We start from the raw sequence: 18,034 nt of genomic DNA, 5'->3' as shown, positions 1-18,034 counted from the left end.
CCTCAATTATAAGGGAAGCTTTAACAAGATGCCCCATTTTTTAAACCACCAAAGTTTTTTTAAAATGAACTTTTTTTCTCTACCAGTTGCATTTTAGCCTAATTTAAGCAGTAATGCAGACTGAATCTAAGTGTAAATGTATAAGCAAAGCACAAGGCAAACCAACACATACATACAGATGTATCTACATATGTACACATATACACTTTTCAAAGGCCTGCAGCCAGGACCTGAGACAAAGTTACTGACTTCATTACCTATTTTTTAATCTACCATGGAGCTGGGCAGATAGACTCAATCACATTTGAGGTTTCAGCTCGGATCTAAAGATACCAGTACTGGTAGGAAACGTAGCTTTGTATCTCTAATTTTAATCTAAATTTTCATTTTTACTTTTCAGGATTGCTTGGTTAGAAAGAATATTTAAAGACACAACCATCAAGAATGCACTGTCCACAACTAAATATAACTCAGCACAAGATCAAGTAATTCTTTCTGCTCCCTAGGAAGATTGGCTATGTCTAATAATATTTAGAGGTACCTTGGCTCACCATACATATATTGTGCAGCCTGAATTTTATAATTTTTAAGGTTTCAGAGAACATACTCATAATAATGAAAATTATTGTTTTGCCTAAGATTTTCATAAAGCTGTATTTGGATAGAAATCAGAATTCAATTAAAATGTGTATATCCCAGCTCTTAGTTAAAAAGAATTACCTTGTGTTGAAAGTATCAGAAAAAGAAGGCCCATAACATGTTTTGCATTCAAGTTAGACTTAGTAACAAAAGTAAATACTGTCTATTAATGAAGTCCTGTTATTTGTATTAACACAGCAGCAGCCATAATTCTGAAATGATTCATGGGCTTCAAAATAAAATGAAGTGAAAATGTAAACCTTTTTGAAAGCATTTGTTCAAGTGTGTTCCTACTTGTATTTTGACAGATTTTTCTCTGCATTGCTGACTTCATACATTTGTAGTTGCTTTTTTACTTATGGACTGAAACAGAAAACCAATTGTTCTGTTTGTGGTCTGTTTGGTTTGGGGGCTTTTGTAAGCTCAAACTGCTTTCTCAATTCTGAATGAACTAAACAAAATGAGAAACAAATATTCACCCTACAATTGTCAGCTAAATTGAAACCAGATATAAAGAAAGCAAAATTTTTGTAGAGTGGTAATTGAAGATCGCAGATTTTGGAAAAAAAATCCTAACACCAGTATTCAATCTACTGTAAATATAGACAATACTGATATTTAATGAACTGCATTCTACTGTGTTATGGTTGCAAAACTTTTCCTGACCTCAAGAGATAAAAACAGTTCTTCAATTCCACACATAATTAAGAAAACAGCAACATTTCAAGTAATAGAACTTGACATATCACAATGAAAGAGCATTTTGCAGTTATGCAATACCACGTGTTATATCTTGCAAAGTATTATATTTTGCTCACATCTTCAAATATGCTGTCATGATTTCAAATGGGTTTCTTTTTCAAACTAGATAGCATACATTTTTATTAATAATGGTTTTATTATACAATTGAGCCCTATATTTAAGAAAAATATATTTATATTTAATCGTAAAGAAAAACTTGCAGATTTCACGAAGATTTGTGCAGAATAGTCTCCAGAACATAGCAGCTCCACCAGCAATCAATTTGCAATGCAATAGATGTAAACAATACGAAAAAGTAAATAGAGCTTCACAATGTTATTCATTTAAGATCATATGACATGACATGACATCAGTTCTTCAAAACAGCATAGGATCGGAAAGATTTTCATTGAAATATAAAACAACATTATAGCAGAGAACAACTGATTTATTACTGTAGTATAAAAGTTTTACGTCCAGATATCTCCAAAACTGTAGAGGCAAAAAAGCACAACCTGCTTTTCAATGTCTATTGGAACAATAAAAATTCTGGGTAGATTTTATATAAGAGGTTGTAGGGCCTGTTAACAAAAAAGTGTCATTTAGATACCTGAATCTGGAGTTAGGTCCCAGCTTAGATCCATGCATACTACCAGGGATAGTGGAACTAAATGAATTCATAAAATTTTGTATTTATTGGAGAGAAATCCTAACTATAAGTGACATAGGAACCTTCTCACTGGCTGGTAATGTCATATGGTCCATAGCAGGAATTCTTCGCAAAACAGAGGCAAATAGAAAAGGATTATGTAATTATTATTGCAGGGAAGGCCAAAGGAATGAAACACAAGTGTTACAACCTAGAGGCTGTATATTATCTTTAGAAAGCTCTACGAAAACAGATATTTACAACAGAATTAAGCAATACTGCATTTGATTACCTTTCCATAGACAGACTAGCTGCTAGACACACAGGCACAGGAACTACCTCTCTTAGCACAACAGATTGTGGGAAAAGGTTACAGAATAAAGTTAAGGTCTCAAAACTAGATCCTTGAGAGAGCTAGAAACCAGAAAACTCCAAAGAATCCCTAAGACTTCCACATAACAGTGGCATGATGAATTCAAGCCTGAAAAACCCTGCAGCAGAGGACTACTTCATGAGGAGCTGTCTAAGGTGTATCCATATTTTAATTTAGAAGTTGCCAGAATAATCATAGGGACAGAGACAGTAACCACTGAAGGAAAATAAAGCTTGTAAAAGAGTAATTCATAGTTTACATACTTAAAATTAGACAGCATCAGCTGCTGTCCCAGTTTGGACTGAGTGATCCTGATGGATTTGAGACACAGTGCTAGATATCGTATTCTCTCAATTCTTCCTCCTCTGCATACAGGACCTAGAGGAAGGCACACATGAACACATTATGTTTTCTGTAATATTCCTTTCTCTTCTGTCAACACAAGGGAGAAAAGCCATGATTGTTTTATACATGGTTTAACCAGTTCTATTTCTTCCCTTCTCTACTAAAAGTCCAGTATGGATGCACAGATTATGAATGTAAAGATACCAGTTAATACTGGAAAGACAGACCTCAGTTAAACCACAGTGGCACTAACAGCTTCATTACAGTTGGATTGCTTTCAGCAAAGATATCTAAAAATTGTCAGATTTGAGCAACTAATCAGTGTACTGGGGAAACCAGTGCTAATTAAGTTATCTGAATACCTGAACTTTTGCAACACAGAAACTGTAGAATAGGTTAGCATTTTATTTACCAGTCATTAGTAAGAGGTGAACAGCAGCTGAAATCACACTACACTAATAAGGTCACAGTTACAGTAAATCACTTTTGTACAAATTGAACACAATCCCACAATCTTTAAAATTGCACTGTTCCCAGTCTGGGAACAAAGTGAAGACAGGATCTACACACAGTGTCCATCTTCTGCGGGAAGTGAAAATGGCATGCATTGACAAAAAATGCTGAAAATATATATGCACCTCACATGAGATGCACGTGGACTGTCTCTGCCACGCAGCTCAGTGGGGAATACGGAGACTGAACACATCACTTGTTTTTCACAGAATCATATAATCAAAAATAGTTTGGGTTGGAAGGGACTTTTAAAGGTCATCTACTCCAACCACACTGCAATAAGCAGGGACATCATTTTCTTAGCAAGAGATGCAGAATGGAGGAGATGTAGAAAGACAAATCCGGAAATATATCAGATTGCTTGCTGACACAGAGCTAAGCTGTGACTTCTGTTCTTCAGCCACAGGGGAGAAGGCAGCAGGGAGCCCTGTACAGTGCACACTGAAACAAAGGGATGCCCTTCCACATTCACCAGCAAGACATGGAGCACTTAGTTCAGCAGGGAGTAAGGAGAAGTCTTGCACACAGCCCAACTCCTTCAAGCCTCTCTGCCTTACTCATTATCTAGATGATACGCCTGTGTTGGTACGCCCGAGGGAAGATTAATTGGGAAAGTGAGGCAGGGCAGCCCATTTTCCCTCTGGCACTCAGTACATGGCTCGTAATGCACCTGGCTGAATATGCATGATTTTACCCTTTAGTCCTGCTATGTCAGGCCTTACAATGAATCTAACAAAATGAAAGATACCATTATTCATTCTGTTTTATTTTGTACATTTAACAGGGCTTTGTAGTCAATTCAACTTTGTGCCTAATGTGATTTTGAATTTCTTTCTAAAAGTGTATTTCAGGTTAAACCCATATGCCACATATTTAGTGATCTGACTACACTTCTTTTTTTTTTTTTTTGGCCTGGCAAGAACTGAAATGAAAATGTCTCTGATGCTTCCTTTCTTTCTGGTTGCTTTCCTTGCCTTATTTTAAGAGTATATATTTAGTAAAAATTTTGGGAGGACAGTGATTTGTTTTGAATATAGTATTTGACATGTACCAGAAATCTTCAGCTTCCAGTATTGCCAGTCTATTCTCAGTTTTCTTCTTCTGGACCCGAGGTGACAGCCAAAGTCAAAATTTACCAGCTTTTTAACAGAAAAATGATGCATATGTGTAGAAAAAAATTGGACATTCCATGCGAAATTATTCAGCAATCGTTATGGGTAATAACTCTTTGTTAGTATCCATCGTAAGCAAGCACAGAGTATCTTGCACGCCATATGTAGCTTTCTTATAGAGGTTCAGCCAAGTCCCTAGTGGGAGCTCTCTGGGTTTCTTCTAGTCAGCTCTTTCAACAGTCTCCCTCACTCTGTGAAAAGCTGTGCCAGCTGCTGATGCACGTGAAGGAGCCTCTGTCAAAAGCAATTTTGAGAACTGCCTGGTTTCACATGCTGGCATTGGATCCTCTATTTTATCTGGTAATTTTATGTAATTTTAAACTGGCAAGAATATCAAGCCAGCAAAACGACAATCCTGTGGAGTTCATGGTGGTTTGTCTCTTAAGTTCAGGCTTTGCTTTAGCCACAGAGAAAAATCTACAATACTAATTTATAATAAATAACCAAAGGAAATTCCTGTCTCCTACCCATGGAAACAGAAGGGAAACAGAAGTTGCATTAGGTGACTAGGCTAGCTATCTCCCTAAAAAGAAACAAGGCAGCTCAGTTCTGGTTTGGCCAAATACCTTTGAAGGCCTTTTTGAAAATGAAATGCTAGAAATTCATTGTCAAAACTACAATGACATGTACTTAAATTTTCGATCACTTCATTGCAAAAGCACATATAGAAATACATTCTGACTCACTTTTGATAAGAAAAACAGGTGACACTTTTTTTCCTTAATCGATTTGAGGCTAATGGCTTGCCTAAGGTAAGCTTTAAAAGTAATCTGCCTGACAAGGTTTAACTTTAGGTCCTGCAAGCATTGGTGATGGCACAAAAAATAGCAGCAGCATCAGGAAATGTCATAGTCAGTGGAGACAAATCCTGCGACAAGATCCCTGTACAAAAATAAAAGAGTGCACATGCAAGCCTTGAAAAATATCCTGTGCATATTGATAAAAAAGCCTTTAAAGTCATTCTTCAAAAAAATAAACTGAACTGACAGATCAAGTCATTATGATTTCTTTCTTCATGCCCTTCCTCTATATCCTTATGCACTAGATGAAACCAAACCCAGGGAACAAAAGTGCAAAGTAACAAAATCAGGAATAATAGCTTTCCCTGTTTTGTTCTGTGCTGTCTTTGGCAAGGAGACTGCTATTTAACTCCCATGCCACTGAAGCTATTTTCAGGCAAGCATGTGAGAAACAAGGTACTTGATTTCTATACAGGACATCACACTGTCATTTTGTATGATTCTTTGTTCCCCAAAACTAGATATCCAGGTACCCTGTTATTGTACCTCAGTATGTCACATAACTCTCAGTCTGCAAAAACAGTGCTGGCAAAAACTCTGAGCAGGAAAGTAGACAGGAGGTGAGACAGTACAGATAGCAAGGGCACACCATTTTAAGGATGGCTGCACCCTGGTAAGGATCTCCAGTCTTTGCCCTCGTGTAATGGCGGCTGCGGGTGGCACTTCTGCCTCTTCAAGCTGCCAGGGCTCAACCCCTACAGTGGAACAAAAAGTATCACCATAGAGTGATACTGTCTGCAGAAAAATGTTGTCAAATGAATGAACATTGCCCAGCAAGGCTGTGACCAGTTATTAGAGTGGGGAAAGAGCAGGCTGAACAGTCACAAATCCACTTCTCATCCTCCTCTGCTTTCCACTGTGGGAACAACACAGGTACAGGATCAGTCCTCAGAGGTATGCTAGAGTATGGCATGAGGTTCCTCTGTGGTGCAAAAAAGTCTGTTTCTGGAGTGATGCTTGTTTCTATGATGTCATGTGGCCAACAGAATTATTCATTTCTTGTCATCTTTTGGGCAGCTGGTTGTATGCACGGAGATAGGGATGTAACACCAAAACCTGGCTGTGCCATGCAGGTCCAAAGGCAGACCCAAGACACCTTGGCATTACTCAACGATGCTGCAAAGGTGGGGTTGTCACTGCACCCATTTCTCAGAGGCACCACTCAAGACACCCTGAGTATACTGTAAACATAGTAGTGTACACTGTCAGAGAACTGACTCCGGAGGTTCAAATGTTTGCATATGCTATTTATGTAACGGCAGAGCACATACATACTACGAGTAGCCAGATCATTACTATATGATGAAATAATTTTATATTTTACTTAAGAGTTTAACTTTCCAGCATCTAATTACGGGAATCAGTGAGAAATGCATACCATATCATTAAGCTCTTCTGGGTGACAAGTATTATTTCCAAACAAAAATAAAACCAAGCCTATCCAGGTGAAGAACTGTTCTCTTCCTTTAGGAGGATGAAAGAAGCAAAGAGTATCTTTCCCCTTCTCCAACTACAAAGCCATCCTATTAGAAAAACAACAATACATGCATGACGGACAGTTTGGAAATGCCAGGTCACACCGTATGGACAGCAGTGAAGCAAACCAGCATCCTCCTATGCCAACCGCCAAACATTCAACAACCTAACAAAGCAATCTGAAGGTGACTGATGGAGCAAGGGAACAGGTCTACAACCTGATCCACAAAAACAGCGCCATAACTTTGGGGTTTTATATCAATTTCAAAGCAGCAAATTCTCTGTAGGCTTCAGCAAGGAGGTCTTAAACCCTTTTAACTGACATCTGGATCTGTTAGTGAAATCATTCCTATTTGTGATTATCCCTGCTGTGATATCACAATTAAGAAGCTGTGATGGTCCACTCCACAAAAAATCTCCAGGCATTATCACCACCTACTTGCTGTTCTCATGCAGCACGACTGTCACTGGTTTGCTAAAGAGAAGAATTTATCTTTCAAGCACAACAGTGCATAAAGGGTTTCCAGATTCCACAGTACTTCTGGTGACCAACATTCTGTGTACCTATTTTTATTCCTTCTCTCTAACCAGTCTGGTTCCTTTATTTTTGTGAGTCACATCAGATTAGAAATACATTCAACTATGAAAAAAATCTTTTGCAACTGATCCAAGAAGAAACAGTAACAGAAACCCACACATATTACACTTGCAGCCTCTTTAAAACTAAAAAACAAACAGAAACAATACAAGACACTGAAAAATACTGACAGGTTTCCTTACAGTCTTATTTAGAAATGTATTGCAGCTGAAGCCACTTGTAGGATATCCTGTGGATGACACATAAGGTAGTCAGTACAGGAGAAAAAGCAACTGGACATTTGAGTGCACAAAGCTTTGTTCTGTATTTTTGCTACACAATCTGTAACTGCATCAGTTACCCTTACCCCTTCATCTCTGTCTGTGCAAAGGATTTGATTTGGGTTTTTTCAGTGTATAGATGCTAGCTGAATATCTTAACTGTAAGCATTGTAAATCTTACATGCATAAGCCCCTCACTACAAGAAAGAAACTGAGGTGCTGAGGCACATCCAAAGAGCAATGAAGGTGGGGAAGAGTCTGGAGCACAAGTCTTATGAGAAGCAATACAGGGAGCTGGGAGTGTTTAGCCTGGAGAAAAGGAGGCTCAGGGAGATCTTATTGCTCTCTACAACTATCTGATTGGAGGTTGTACCGAGTTGGGTATCAGTCTCTCCTCCCAAGTAACAAGTAATAGGTCAAGAGCAAATGGCCTCAAGTGAGGTTTACACTGGATATTAGGAAAAATTTCTTCACTGAAAAGATTGTCAAGCGCTGAAACTGGCTACCTAGGGAAGTGGTTGAGTCACCAGTCCAGAAAGTATTTAAAAGGTGTGTAGATGTGACACTAAGAGACATGGTTTAGTGGTGGGCTTAGCTGTGTTGGTATAATGGTTGATCTTAGAGTTTTTTTCAATTTAAACAGACTCAGATTCTATAACAAACTCATCACTGAATTCTGAGGCATTTTCTTTTGTCCTATATTAATTCATGTGAACTGTGAGCCAGACCTTTCTGCAATAAGCACTGATGGAAGCTTTGTCATTGACTGTATTGCAACAAAGGTCAAGGTGGTTATTTTTCAAGTTTTTCATGGACTTAGTGTTTAATAAATATTTTTACAGAGTCTTAACCCTATCAAGTCCCAAGGCACAGCAGGGCTAAAATACATTGGCAAGAAGTTTGAACAGAAGGTAAAATGTGTCCTCCTGCACAGTCTCCAAATATGCAGAGCTCTAACTGCCAAAGCAGAAACATGGGATGTTGGCCTTCACAGTGTGGGACACAGATCAAAAAGGAAGCATGAAACTGAAGATTACTCAAATACAATAGGAAGCTCAAGATCATGTAGGATTCATTCACTACCAAAAATATTAGAGCCAAACCCAAACTCCCAAAAGAAAGTATCACCAGTTTGACAGTGTAAACAGGCTATTTCCTTAGCTTTGTAAACAGGAAATTGATTCGAAACAAAGGGCCAAACAACCTAACACAATCCAGTGTTTTAGCCAGGAGATCCTCACGAGAAGCAGTGATATAAGTGGTCCCTTTTATCCAAAATGTGGTATAACGTAATCAACCTTACAAATACAGCAGAATTTTTGGAGGCAATTATTAAATACAACTTGAATCAACTAAAAGATTACTACTAAATTTTGCTGCAATAGAGGACAAATTCCTACTACAAAGAAAGGCAACACAGAGCTTTCATGGTATTTCTTAGGACTCCTTTAATATCCTTGTGTCAAATCCCTGGAGCTGCACAAAAGACAGAAAAAGACAGGGAAGACCGCCCTTCTCTATGGTTGGGATCATACTACAAACACTGACAGGTAACTCAAGTTTTCTCAGCTGGGTAGGTAAAACACAAGGCTGCTACACAAGAAATGGAGGATAAAGGCAAGGAGAAGCGACAAGCTGGGCCCAGAGATGTGAGAGAACCAGACTTCTTGTTCCTGCTACTCTTGTGCATAGGAAAAGGGGTGAGAGTGGGAAAGAGGGAGAGTAGGATGTAAGAGATGGGGAAGGCAACCACTGTTTCTTAAAATTGATGTATTCCACCCATCATCATCCTCCTCTCAGCTGTAGTAGGTGCCACTGTGGAATAGTTAAGGTTGGAAGTCATCTCTGTATGTCGCCATTATTGCTCTAGAGACAACAAGGAGATGGTATTTTGAGGCCTTTGGGACTATGATATAGCATGCAGAGGCCTACTTTTCCTATGTTCAGAGCCAGTCCTGTAGGATATTTTATTTGTTCTTGAAGAGATCGGTCTGTAATTTGCTGCAGATATATTTTAATATTATCAAGACTATCCACAGGAAAAGACTGGAACATAAAACACATAAACTCCTGCTGCATCTTTTGTACATACAGTATTATTAGAGGCATGAAAAGAAAGCCACTCTGTCCTTCTAATTTACAGCTCACAAAAGGAGTTTCTTGCTGTACAAATAATACACGTTTTGTGCATATGTTCCTTTTACATAGTATTTACACCCAATCTAAAGAAGGAGTGACAGAAATATAGTGTAGTGAATTTCTATATTATTTTGTTCAAAGAATTTCTGCCTTGTATAAACCTTTTTCTAATAATTTCCTTTTTACTTAATAAAAATTTTAATAACTTTCAGAACTTCGACTAGCAAAATTAACAACCATTTTCAAACATAACTGCTGCTTTCAACCCAAATTCCATAAATTACATAGCTGCCAACATCATGTAAAAAGGATCTTAATTACCCAGAATAGTTAGCATCAAATATTTGTCTGACACTTCATTGTTCAACTAGGACTTCAAAAACTTACATTAAACCTGGAGTGGAGGGGGGGGAGGGTTTGTATTCTAAAAAAATAATCCCTAGGTACAATATTTTTATGATTTGAATGCTAATTTGGAACCAATTGTATCAAGTGTACTTAATCTCACTTCCTTGTGCTTCTGTCCTTTAATTTATGTAACTTATATGTGCATATCTATTATGCCATAGTAGATAATATGTTAAAGATACAAATTACATTTATTCTGCAAAGGCATATACAAAAATATTCATGCCTATGATATATACACTTTTTTCATTTTAAGTTTAATAGAATATTTGATAAATACCGTTGACAAAAACATAACAACAAAGGTTGTGGAAAAGGCTGAGGTACTTCTTTGCCTCAGTCTTTAATAGTAAGACCAGTTGTTCTGCAGGTATCCAGCCTCCTGTACTGCAAGACAGGGACAGGGAGCAGAATGAAGCCCCCACAGTCCAAGGGGAAATGGTCAGTGACCTGCTACACCACTTAGATACAAGTCTGTGGGGCTGGATGGGATCTAACCAAGGCTCCTGAAGGACTTAGCAGAAGAGCTCATCTGGACACTTTCCATCATTTACCAGAAATGCTGGCAAACCCAGAAACATTTGTTTAGCAAATGTGATGCCCAGCTACAAGAATGGACAGAAGGAGGATCCAGGGAAATATAGGCCTGTCATCTTGACCTTGGTACCAGGGAAAGTCATGGAACAGATCATCTTGAGTGCTATCATACAGAATATGCATGACAACCAGGCCATCAGGCTCAGCCAGCATGGCTTTTTGAAAGGCAGGTCTTGATTGACCAACTTGGTCTCCTTTTGTGACAAGGTAACCCACTGACTGGATGACAGAAAGGCTGTGCATGTTATCTTCCTGGACTTTAGTAAAGCATTTGGCACCGTTTCTCACAGTATTCTCCTGCAGAAACTGGATGCTTATGTCTTGGAAGGGTGCATTGTTTGCTGGATGAAAAAATGGCTTGATGGCTGGGCTGAGAGAGTGGTGGTGAATAGAGTTACCTCCAGTAGGCAGCCAGTCACAAGTGGGATTCCTCAGAGATCGATTTTGGGGCCAGTCCTGTTTAATATCTTTATCAACAACACAGACGAGAGGACTGAGTGCACCCTCTGTCAGTTTCCAGATAACACCAAGTTGGGCAGGAGTGTTGATCTGCTGGAGGGCAGGAAGGCTCTACTGAGGGATCTGCACAGGCTGGATTGATGGGCTAATGGCCATCGTATGAGGTTAAACAAGGCAAAGCGCCAAGTGCTGCACATCCTGACCTGTATCAGCAATAGTGTGGCCAGCAGGACCAGGGTAGTGATTGTCCCCCTATAATAGGCACTGGTGAGGTTGCACCTCAAATCCTGTGTTCAGTTTTGGGCCCCCACTACAAGAAAGATATTGAGGTGGTGGAGCGTGTCCAAAGAAGGGAGACAGAGCTGGGGAAGCACAAGTCTGATGAGGAAGCTGAGGAAGCTGGGGCTGTTTAGCCTGGAGAAAAGGAGGCTCAGGGGGGACCTTATCACTCTCCATCTGAAAGAAGCTTTTAGTGAGGTGGGGGTTGGTCTCTTCTCCCAGGTAACAAGTGAGAGGACCAGAGCAAAAGATCTCAAGTTGCGCCATGGGAGGTTAAGATGGAAGAAACATTTCTTCACTGGAAGGATTGTCAGGCATTGAAAGAGGCTGCCCAGAGATGTGATTGAGTCACGACCCTTTGGAGGTATTTAAAAGACGTGTAGATAAGGCACTCTGGGTCATGATTTAGTGGCAGATTTGGGAGTGCTGGGTAAACAGTTGGACTCAATGATCTTGGAGGTCTTTTCCAAATGATTCTATGATTCCTAATTTTGTAAATAGTGGTACACTTGGTTCATTATAAAATATAGTTAGCTTTACTCAACATCACCTCACTTATATATAAGCTGTTCAAGCTTTCTTATTATACCATCCTGTACGACTGTGCCCCTTGATTTTAATGGAATTAGGAAGATGCTCAAAGTTAAGCATATGATGAATGTTATTGCCCTGAGTCCCCATGAGTTTTCTATTTATGCCTATTCCTAGATGTTTTATAAAACACATCTCTGTGAGATCACGGTGGGAAAAACCTCCACATTATTTTAGAAATTTCAGCATTGTTCAGTTTCTACAAGTCAAAGCAATACTGTTATCAAGTTTTTTCTTCAAACCTTTTAAGAATTAGCTGGCCTAATTCCACTTTATACAAATACATAAAAGAAAACAACAACAAAACAAAATAAACAAAAAAAAACAAAAACAAAAACCAAACCAAACAAAAAACCAACCAATCAACTAAACAAAAATACCACCACACCAAAAAATACCCACGACATTTTGAGAGACTGGCCGGGGAGTTTATAGTGACTTTCACCGTATGATATACATCTGTCTGATAAAACGCTCCTTTAGAGAATTCCTACATGCTTCTTGCTGCTGAGTCGGGGTTGGAATTCTCATGCAATATTCTCTGATACTTCAGTCCAAACTGTTAATTATATAGATAAGAGACATCAACAATTAAACAGTTGTAGACCAAAGTGTATTACTACAGGGAAATTATTAAGGCTTTTTTAAAAATAACTGATGAAGCCTAAAATACACATTTTTATACAAAATCTACAAAATTGGGGATATAAAGCCTATAAAACCAAATTTATTCTATCCATTTTACAGTTGACACAATTTTATGTTACTAGAGTCCTTTAAAAAATGTATACAAGCCTATTATAAAAGAACTCAATAAGTGCGTTCCAAACCCGAGGTTTCTATATCACTAGTAATACCAGAGACATTTCATAGAATCATGGAAACATGAAAACACAAAACCATAGAATCATGGAATAGTCTGGTTTGAAAGGGACCTTAAAGATCCTTTAGTTCCAACTCCCCTGCCATGACCAGGGACACCTTCCACTACACCAGGTTCTCAGAGCCCCATCCAACCTGGCCTTGAGCAGGCCTCTCTGGGTAACCTGTGCCAGTGCCTCACCACCCTCACAGTAAAGAATTTCTCCCAGTATCATGAAATTATAGAATCATAGAACGTCTTGGATTGGAGGGATGTTTAATATCAACTAGTTCCACACTTAATCTAAAAAAAAAAAAAAAACAACAAAACAAACAAAACCCAGAAAACAACACAATTGTATCTTCTCCCAAGATCAGACTCCTAACACCTATTTGGTGAGAGAATACTGCCTAAATCACCAAATACTTTTCCTCATGATTAGGTACAGGCCAATGCAGGGAAGAAGAGGATAGAGTTAATGGCACACATCCATTTGTACTGGTCATGAAAGAGCCAAAAACTGTTGGCAGTTTCCCAGAATTATAAAGCACGATTTTTCTTTGTATTTTGGTGGTGCACAAGCAAATCAAACTTTGGAAATTCCTTTTTTATTTTTTTTTTTGTTCCTAATGAAAACCACAACAGTACAGAGTCTTATCTTGAGTCATCTGATGTTATGGTTTCAAACCCACATCAGAAGATACTGATTCCATGGCTTTCAGTTGTTTACATACTGAAATGATTTGACACTATGCTGTCTGGTTTGGTCTGCTTTTCCTTTAAACTTTTGAGTTTAAAGTTTAAAATACATATAGTGATGCTTAGTCTGAAGATATGGACTAGGAATACTTTCCTAGACTAAGTGAATGTTTGTTCAATAACAGATAAAAAAGAGCAAATGACGTTTCAGTTAGACATTATAGAGTAAATAAGTACTTTTTATCTCCCACTTTTCATCTCCAAGTATACATAAACAACCAAAACAGGAGAAACAAAATATAAGACTTCTTGTAATTATATGGTATTTACCTGCATACTGCAAACCGGGAAAATGAGTCAAAAGAGAAAAATGGAAGCATCTGGAAGACCTCTCTGTTTGTTAGTCCGATGAACTTCAAAGGACTTAACAGCATAAATAAACACTTTAAGTGAATATCACTACTTGTGCTATAAGTGTTGCTGGCATTTCCAGGACACTTAAAAAAATTGATTAGTGCTACGCTGGACTGCTGAGTCATCAATGCCCGTCCTTCCACTGGGACAAGAGGATGTCTTGTAAGCAAGTTATTTATATTCTTAATATCTTCAGCAGAAATTACAGTCTGGTTAGGTTTGGTAGCCATTAAATGGCACTTTTTGTATGTGCTGCCCTCATCTACAGATTTCTTATCAGCAGTCTTAAGTAAGAGCAATGACAAATAGGCCAACCTCTTTTAGTCTGAAAGAAGAAAGACAATATCAAATCGCGCAGAGTGCAAAGGTTTACTTTGGCTGAAAGTAAGTCCAAGCCTCCATATTAAAGCTCCATGTATGCAGTCTCACTAGTTTATCCTGCTTGGAAATAACAGAAAAATAAAATCCAAAGGATTGTTTTCTTTTTTAATAAAAAGTGTAGGTGGTCTTGGACTTGCCAAGATATGTTTTTTAAAAAGCTGAACAGGCCTTGCTTCCTCTTCAGTATCTCTTTTAATTTCACAACATAATAATCATGATCATCAACCCAGGATATATTATTAAATTACTTTTTATCCTTTCTATGTGCTTTGAGAAAGACTATTGGAACATATTTATCCCCAGTGTATTGTGCGCTCCTAGATCCTATTCTGTATTGTCATGTCTGCAAATATTTACAAAGCAAAAAATACCATCTCACTCAGCGATGCAACTGACATGCCTTTAATGCTATTCCATATCATTGCTTCAGACCAAAACAACGCAAAAACACCACTTCAGAAAGACAGAAATACTTTTAGTGGCCTACAGCCAACCATGGTCTAAACATGGCTTGTGAGCTCATCACATGCATGCAACATTTGGAATACCACTCATAACCTTTGGCTGCACAAATACAGACCTTTAATCAAGAAACTCGAGCAAGAGTTTCGTTCATTTGAGTAAAATCAGGGGGATAAGCAGTTGATCTGCTTTGGATGTTGTAACCTGATGCCCAGCTCCACTGGCCACACCAGAATACAAAGTCTTCACAAAGAAAAATCAAGCAGATTCCCAAGCACAGAGAGAGAGCAAGGTATGATAGGGGCTGTATGTGGTCTGACTAAAAGTCTGTTACCCTCCTCAGTAAATGGCTATCCAGTAAAGAGTTGTAGAGGTGTCTGACTTCAGCATGGGCATGTTTCACTACCTCTGTAGGCTGTAGGACTCACTAGCACGTGACTCAGAAAAGATGAAAGGCAGTACATAATTACATATAGATCTGCCAGCAGCCCCAGTATTAGTCCACCTGGTACACATGAAGTTCACCTACTACACGTTGTCTCAGATAATTTTAAAGGTGTAAAGCCTAATCATAACATTAAATGATCACAACTAGGAAGAGACCAACTAACTAATCATTTCAGAAGCTTGTTCTCTTCATCACTCCAAGAAGCAACTTCACCATAGGAAGACCTCTGAAGAGTAAAACACCTGTTACACTGCCATTAAGATGAAAACTTTATTTATATTAGGGGTTAATGATTTCTTCATTGACTACACAGAGGAGATCAGAGTAAAACACATTTTGATGTTTTAAGTAAATCACTGCAGTTTTCTATAAAGAAGTTTGTTTGAAGTTTGAATTGAATGGAAACTTGCTCAGTTTAGTTCAGAGATGGTCCCAGTTCTTCTACAAAGTTTAAGATGGCAGGCTTACAAGTCATGAAGCTTGATAAGGTACATAATAGTTTTAAAGGATGAAACAGAAATAACACATATATGCTTTTATTACTTTTTTAATGAGATTTAACTGGACTTCTGTAACAGAATGAACTGCAATTCTGTCTTGTTTCTTGACTCAGTATCTCAATTCTAAGAAAAAAAAACTGTCCACCTTCACTATGTCTTCTTTCAGTGGTTAGAAAAGCATACAAAAGATTATTAGGTTCAATATGGTTCCAAAGTTGAAACAAAGACATCATCCTAAATCAACTGTATACCCATTGCATGCATTGTATACATGCTGGAAAACAAACACTGGTAAATACAGAGTACAGTCTTGGAAATGTCAAGTGACTGGGTTTTTGAAAAGGGTTTATAAGAAAATATAATTCTGTCAACTGAAAGATGTTAACTTGAAGACTGAACTTAACTCTGTTCATTTTCAGGGACAAAATCTTGCATTTCACTGTGTAAGAAGGCACACAGCAATGTGCAAAAGCAGGTCCACGTGAGGCTGGAACACAACAGGCTGCTTCCCAGTGAGAGGTTCATCACTCTTCCCAAAGCGAAAGGTGTGGATTCCAGAGCTGATTCTCAGCAGTGCTATTTTTATGCAGCCTCCCCGTTCATTCACCATGGGGCCACAGCACGAGGCCACGCTGCCCTTTCACTGGAGGCACCTGAGTCCCACTCAGCCGTGCTGCGGACCCTCGGCAGCATCTCGGCTGTCCAGGGCATCCTCCGCTGGCAGTGGCGGGAACACCACCAGAGTTCGGATACGCCAGCTGACACCACCCTTCCTACCGAGCGGGCAGTATCCGAGAACCCCCGGCCGCGCTGCAGGGTGCTCACCATCCCTGGGCATCACAAGGGACGAGGCCAGTTCCGGCGAGGCATTGCTTGCCCAGCAGACCCAGGGGAACCCTGAGCCCTGGGACCCTCCAGTCGAGGCAGTCTCCCACCTGGAGGGCGGCACCTCGACAGCCCTCACAGGAGCCAAACGCGGCGATGGTTCCGGGGGGGGGGGTGGGGAGGAGAGGAGCTCCGCTTCCCACAAGAAGCCCTGAGGAGACGGCTTCGCTCACCACCCACAGCCCCGCCACAAACCCGCCGCTTGCCCGGCATTGCCCCCACCGTCGGCACATCACAGTCACACGGGGGACACGGGCCCGATGGTTGTCAGGAGCGGGGTGCCGGCCGCAGCCCGGAGGGGACGCTGACGGCACCGCCGACTCCCAGGAGACCTCCTCGAAGTTGCCCTGAGAAGTTTGGGACCGCCCGGAGGTTCAGTCGCCGGACAGAGCCGCCCTCTCAGTCCACACGTCCCTCCTGCCACCTGGCCACACGCTCCCTGACCAGTCTCCAGGGACCAGACTTCAGGGACTGACCCCCATGGCCCCGGCTGACCCCTCGGGGACGGGACTTCCACTCAGACAGACCCCCGTCCTCCCCTGGGGATGTGGTCCCCGTTCCCGGGACAGAACAGCAGCCTAGAGGTTCGCTCAGGGCTCCCCCCACAAATGCAGCCCTTGGGAACAAATAAAGCAGCAAGACACTTACCATCTCGCCTGATGTTGGAGGCCCGCAGGGCTTTTATAGATCCGCTCTGGGCAGGGGCGGTGGTGCCCTGACGGCTGCAAAAGTTCGCACAGACGACGGCGTAGAGCAGGAGGAGGATGAGCAGTTGCATTGGGACCAGCTGCGAGCGGGACCGTGTCTCTGCGAAGAAACGGGCTCTCCCGCCGAGGGTTCTTCCCTCGCTCGTGTTCTCTCCCTCTTGCCGGACTTTTTGGTTGTTGCGGGTTGCTTGTGTGTTTGGGGGAGTTGTATGCGGGGGGGGGATGGGGGTGGGGGGTGGAGGGGCGGAGGGGGAATGGCACAATCCCCGCAAAAAAAAAGCAAAACCCCACAGCACGGGAAGCAGCAGTCGCCGCCGACGCGCTACTCTCCGAGCTGCCTCCAAACTTCCTGCATGCTGAACTTTTGGCTGCCCTTCTGGGCCGGCCAAACTCGGCGGAGGTGCGGAGCGGTCGGGCCGGGTCCGCCGCCCCCTCCCCTCGGCCCGCACGGCCGTGCCCCAGTGTCAGGCGGGAGCTGCCGCTGCCGGGCTGCGCCCGCCGCCTCGCACCGCCCAGCCCCGCTCCGCCCGGCAGGAGCCGCCGCCGGGGTCTGGAGCGGCGGGAGCCCCGCACTCCGCGCCGGGGGCCGGGGGGGCTGGGGAGAGGCGGCCCTGGGGAAGGGGGCGGGAGCGGTGC

At 41.0% G+C, this 18,034-nt stretch overlaps 1 protein-coding gene across 4 annotated transcripts in view; it reads right to left on the bottom strand.

Moving 5' to 3' along the window:
* The window catches only part of PDGFD (platelet derived growth factor D), a 149,342-nt gene extending 131,514 nt beyond the window's left edge, over window positions 1-17,828 (bottom strand). For all 4 annotated transcript variants that reach the window (XM_032680863.1, XM_032680865.1, XM_032680864.1 and 1 more), the window contains exon 1: window positions 17,340-17,828. In XM_032680863.1, the coding sequence (XP_032536754.1) occupies window positions 17,340-17,469 (130 nt within the window). In that variant the 5' untranslated portion in view covers window positions 17,470-17,828. The remainder of the gene's footprint in view (window positions 1-17,339) is intronic.
* Between the last annotated feature and the right edge of the window lie 206 nt (window positions 17,829-18,034).

Source organism: Chiroxiphia lanceolata, chromosome 2, assembly GCF_009829145.1.
Source record: "Chiroxiphia lanceolata isolate bChiLan1 chromosome 2, bChiLan1.pri, whole genome shotgun sequence".
Taxonomy (NCBI): Eukaryota; Metazoa; Chordata; class Aves; order Passeriformes; family Pipridae; genus Chiroxiphia; species Chiroxiphia lanceolata.
The sequence above is the reverse complement of the archived record's forward strand: the minus strand, read 5'-3'. Positions and strand labels throughout refer to the sequence as shown.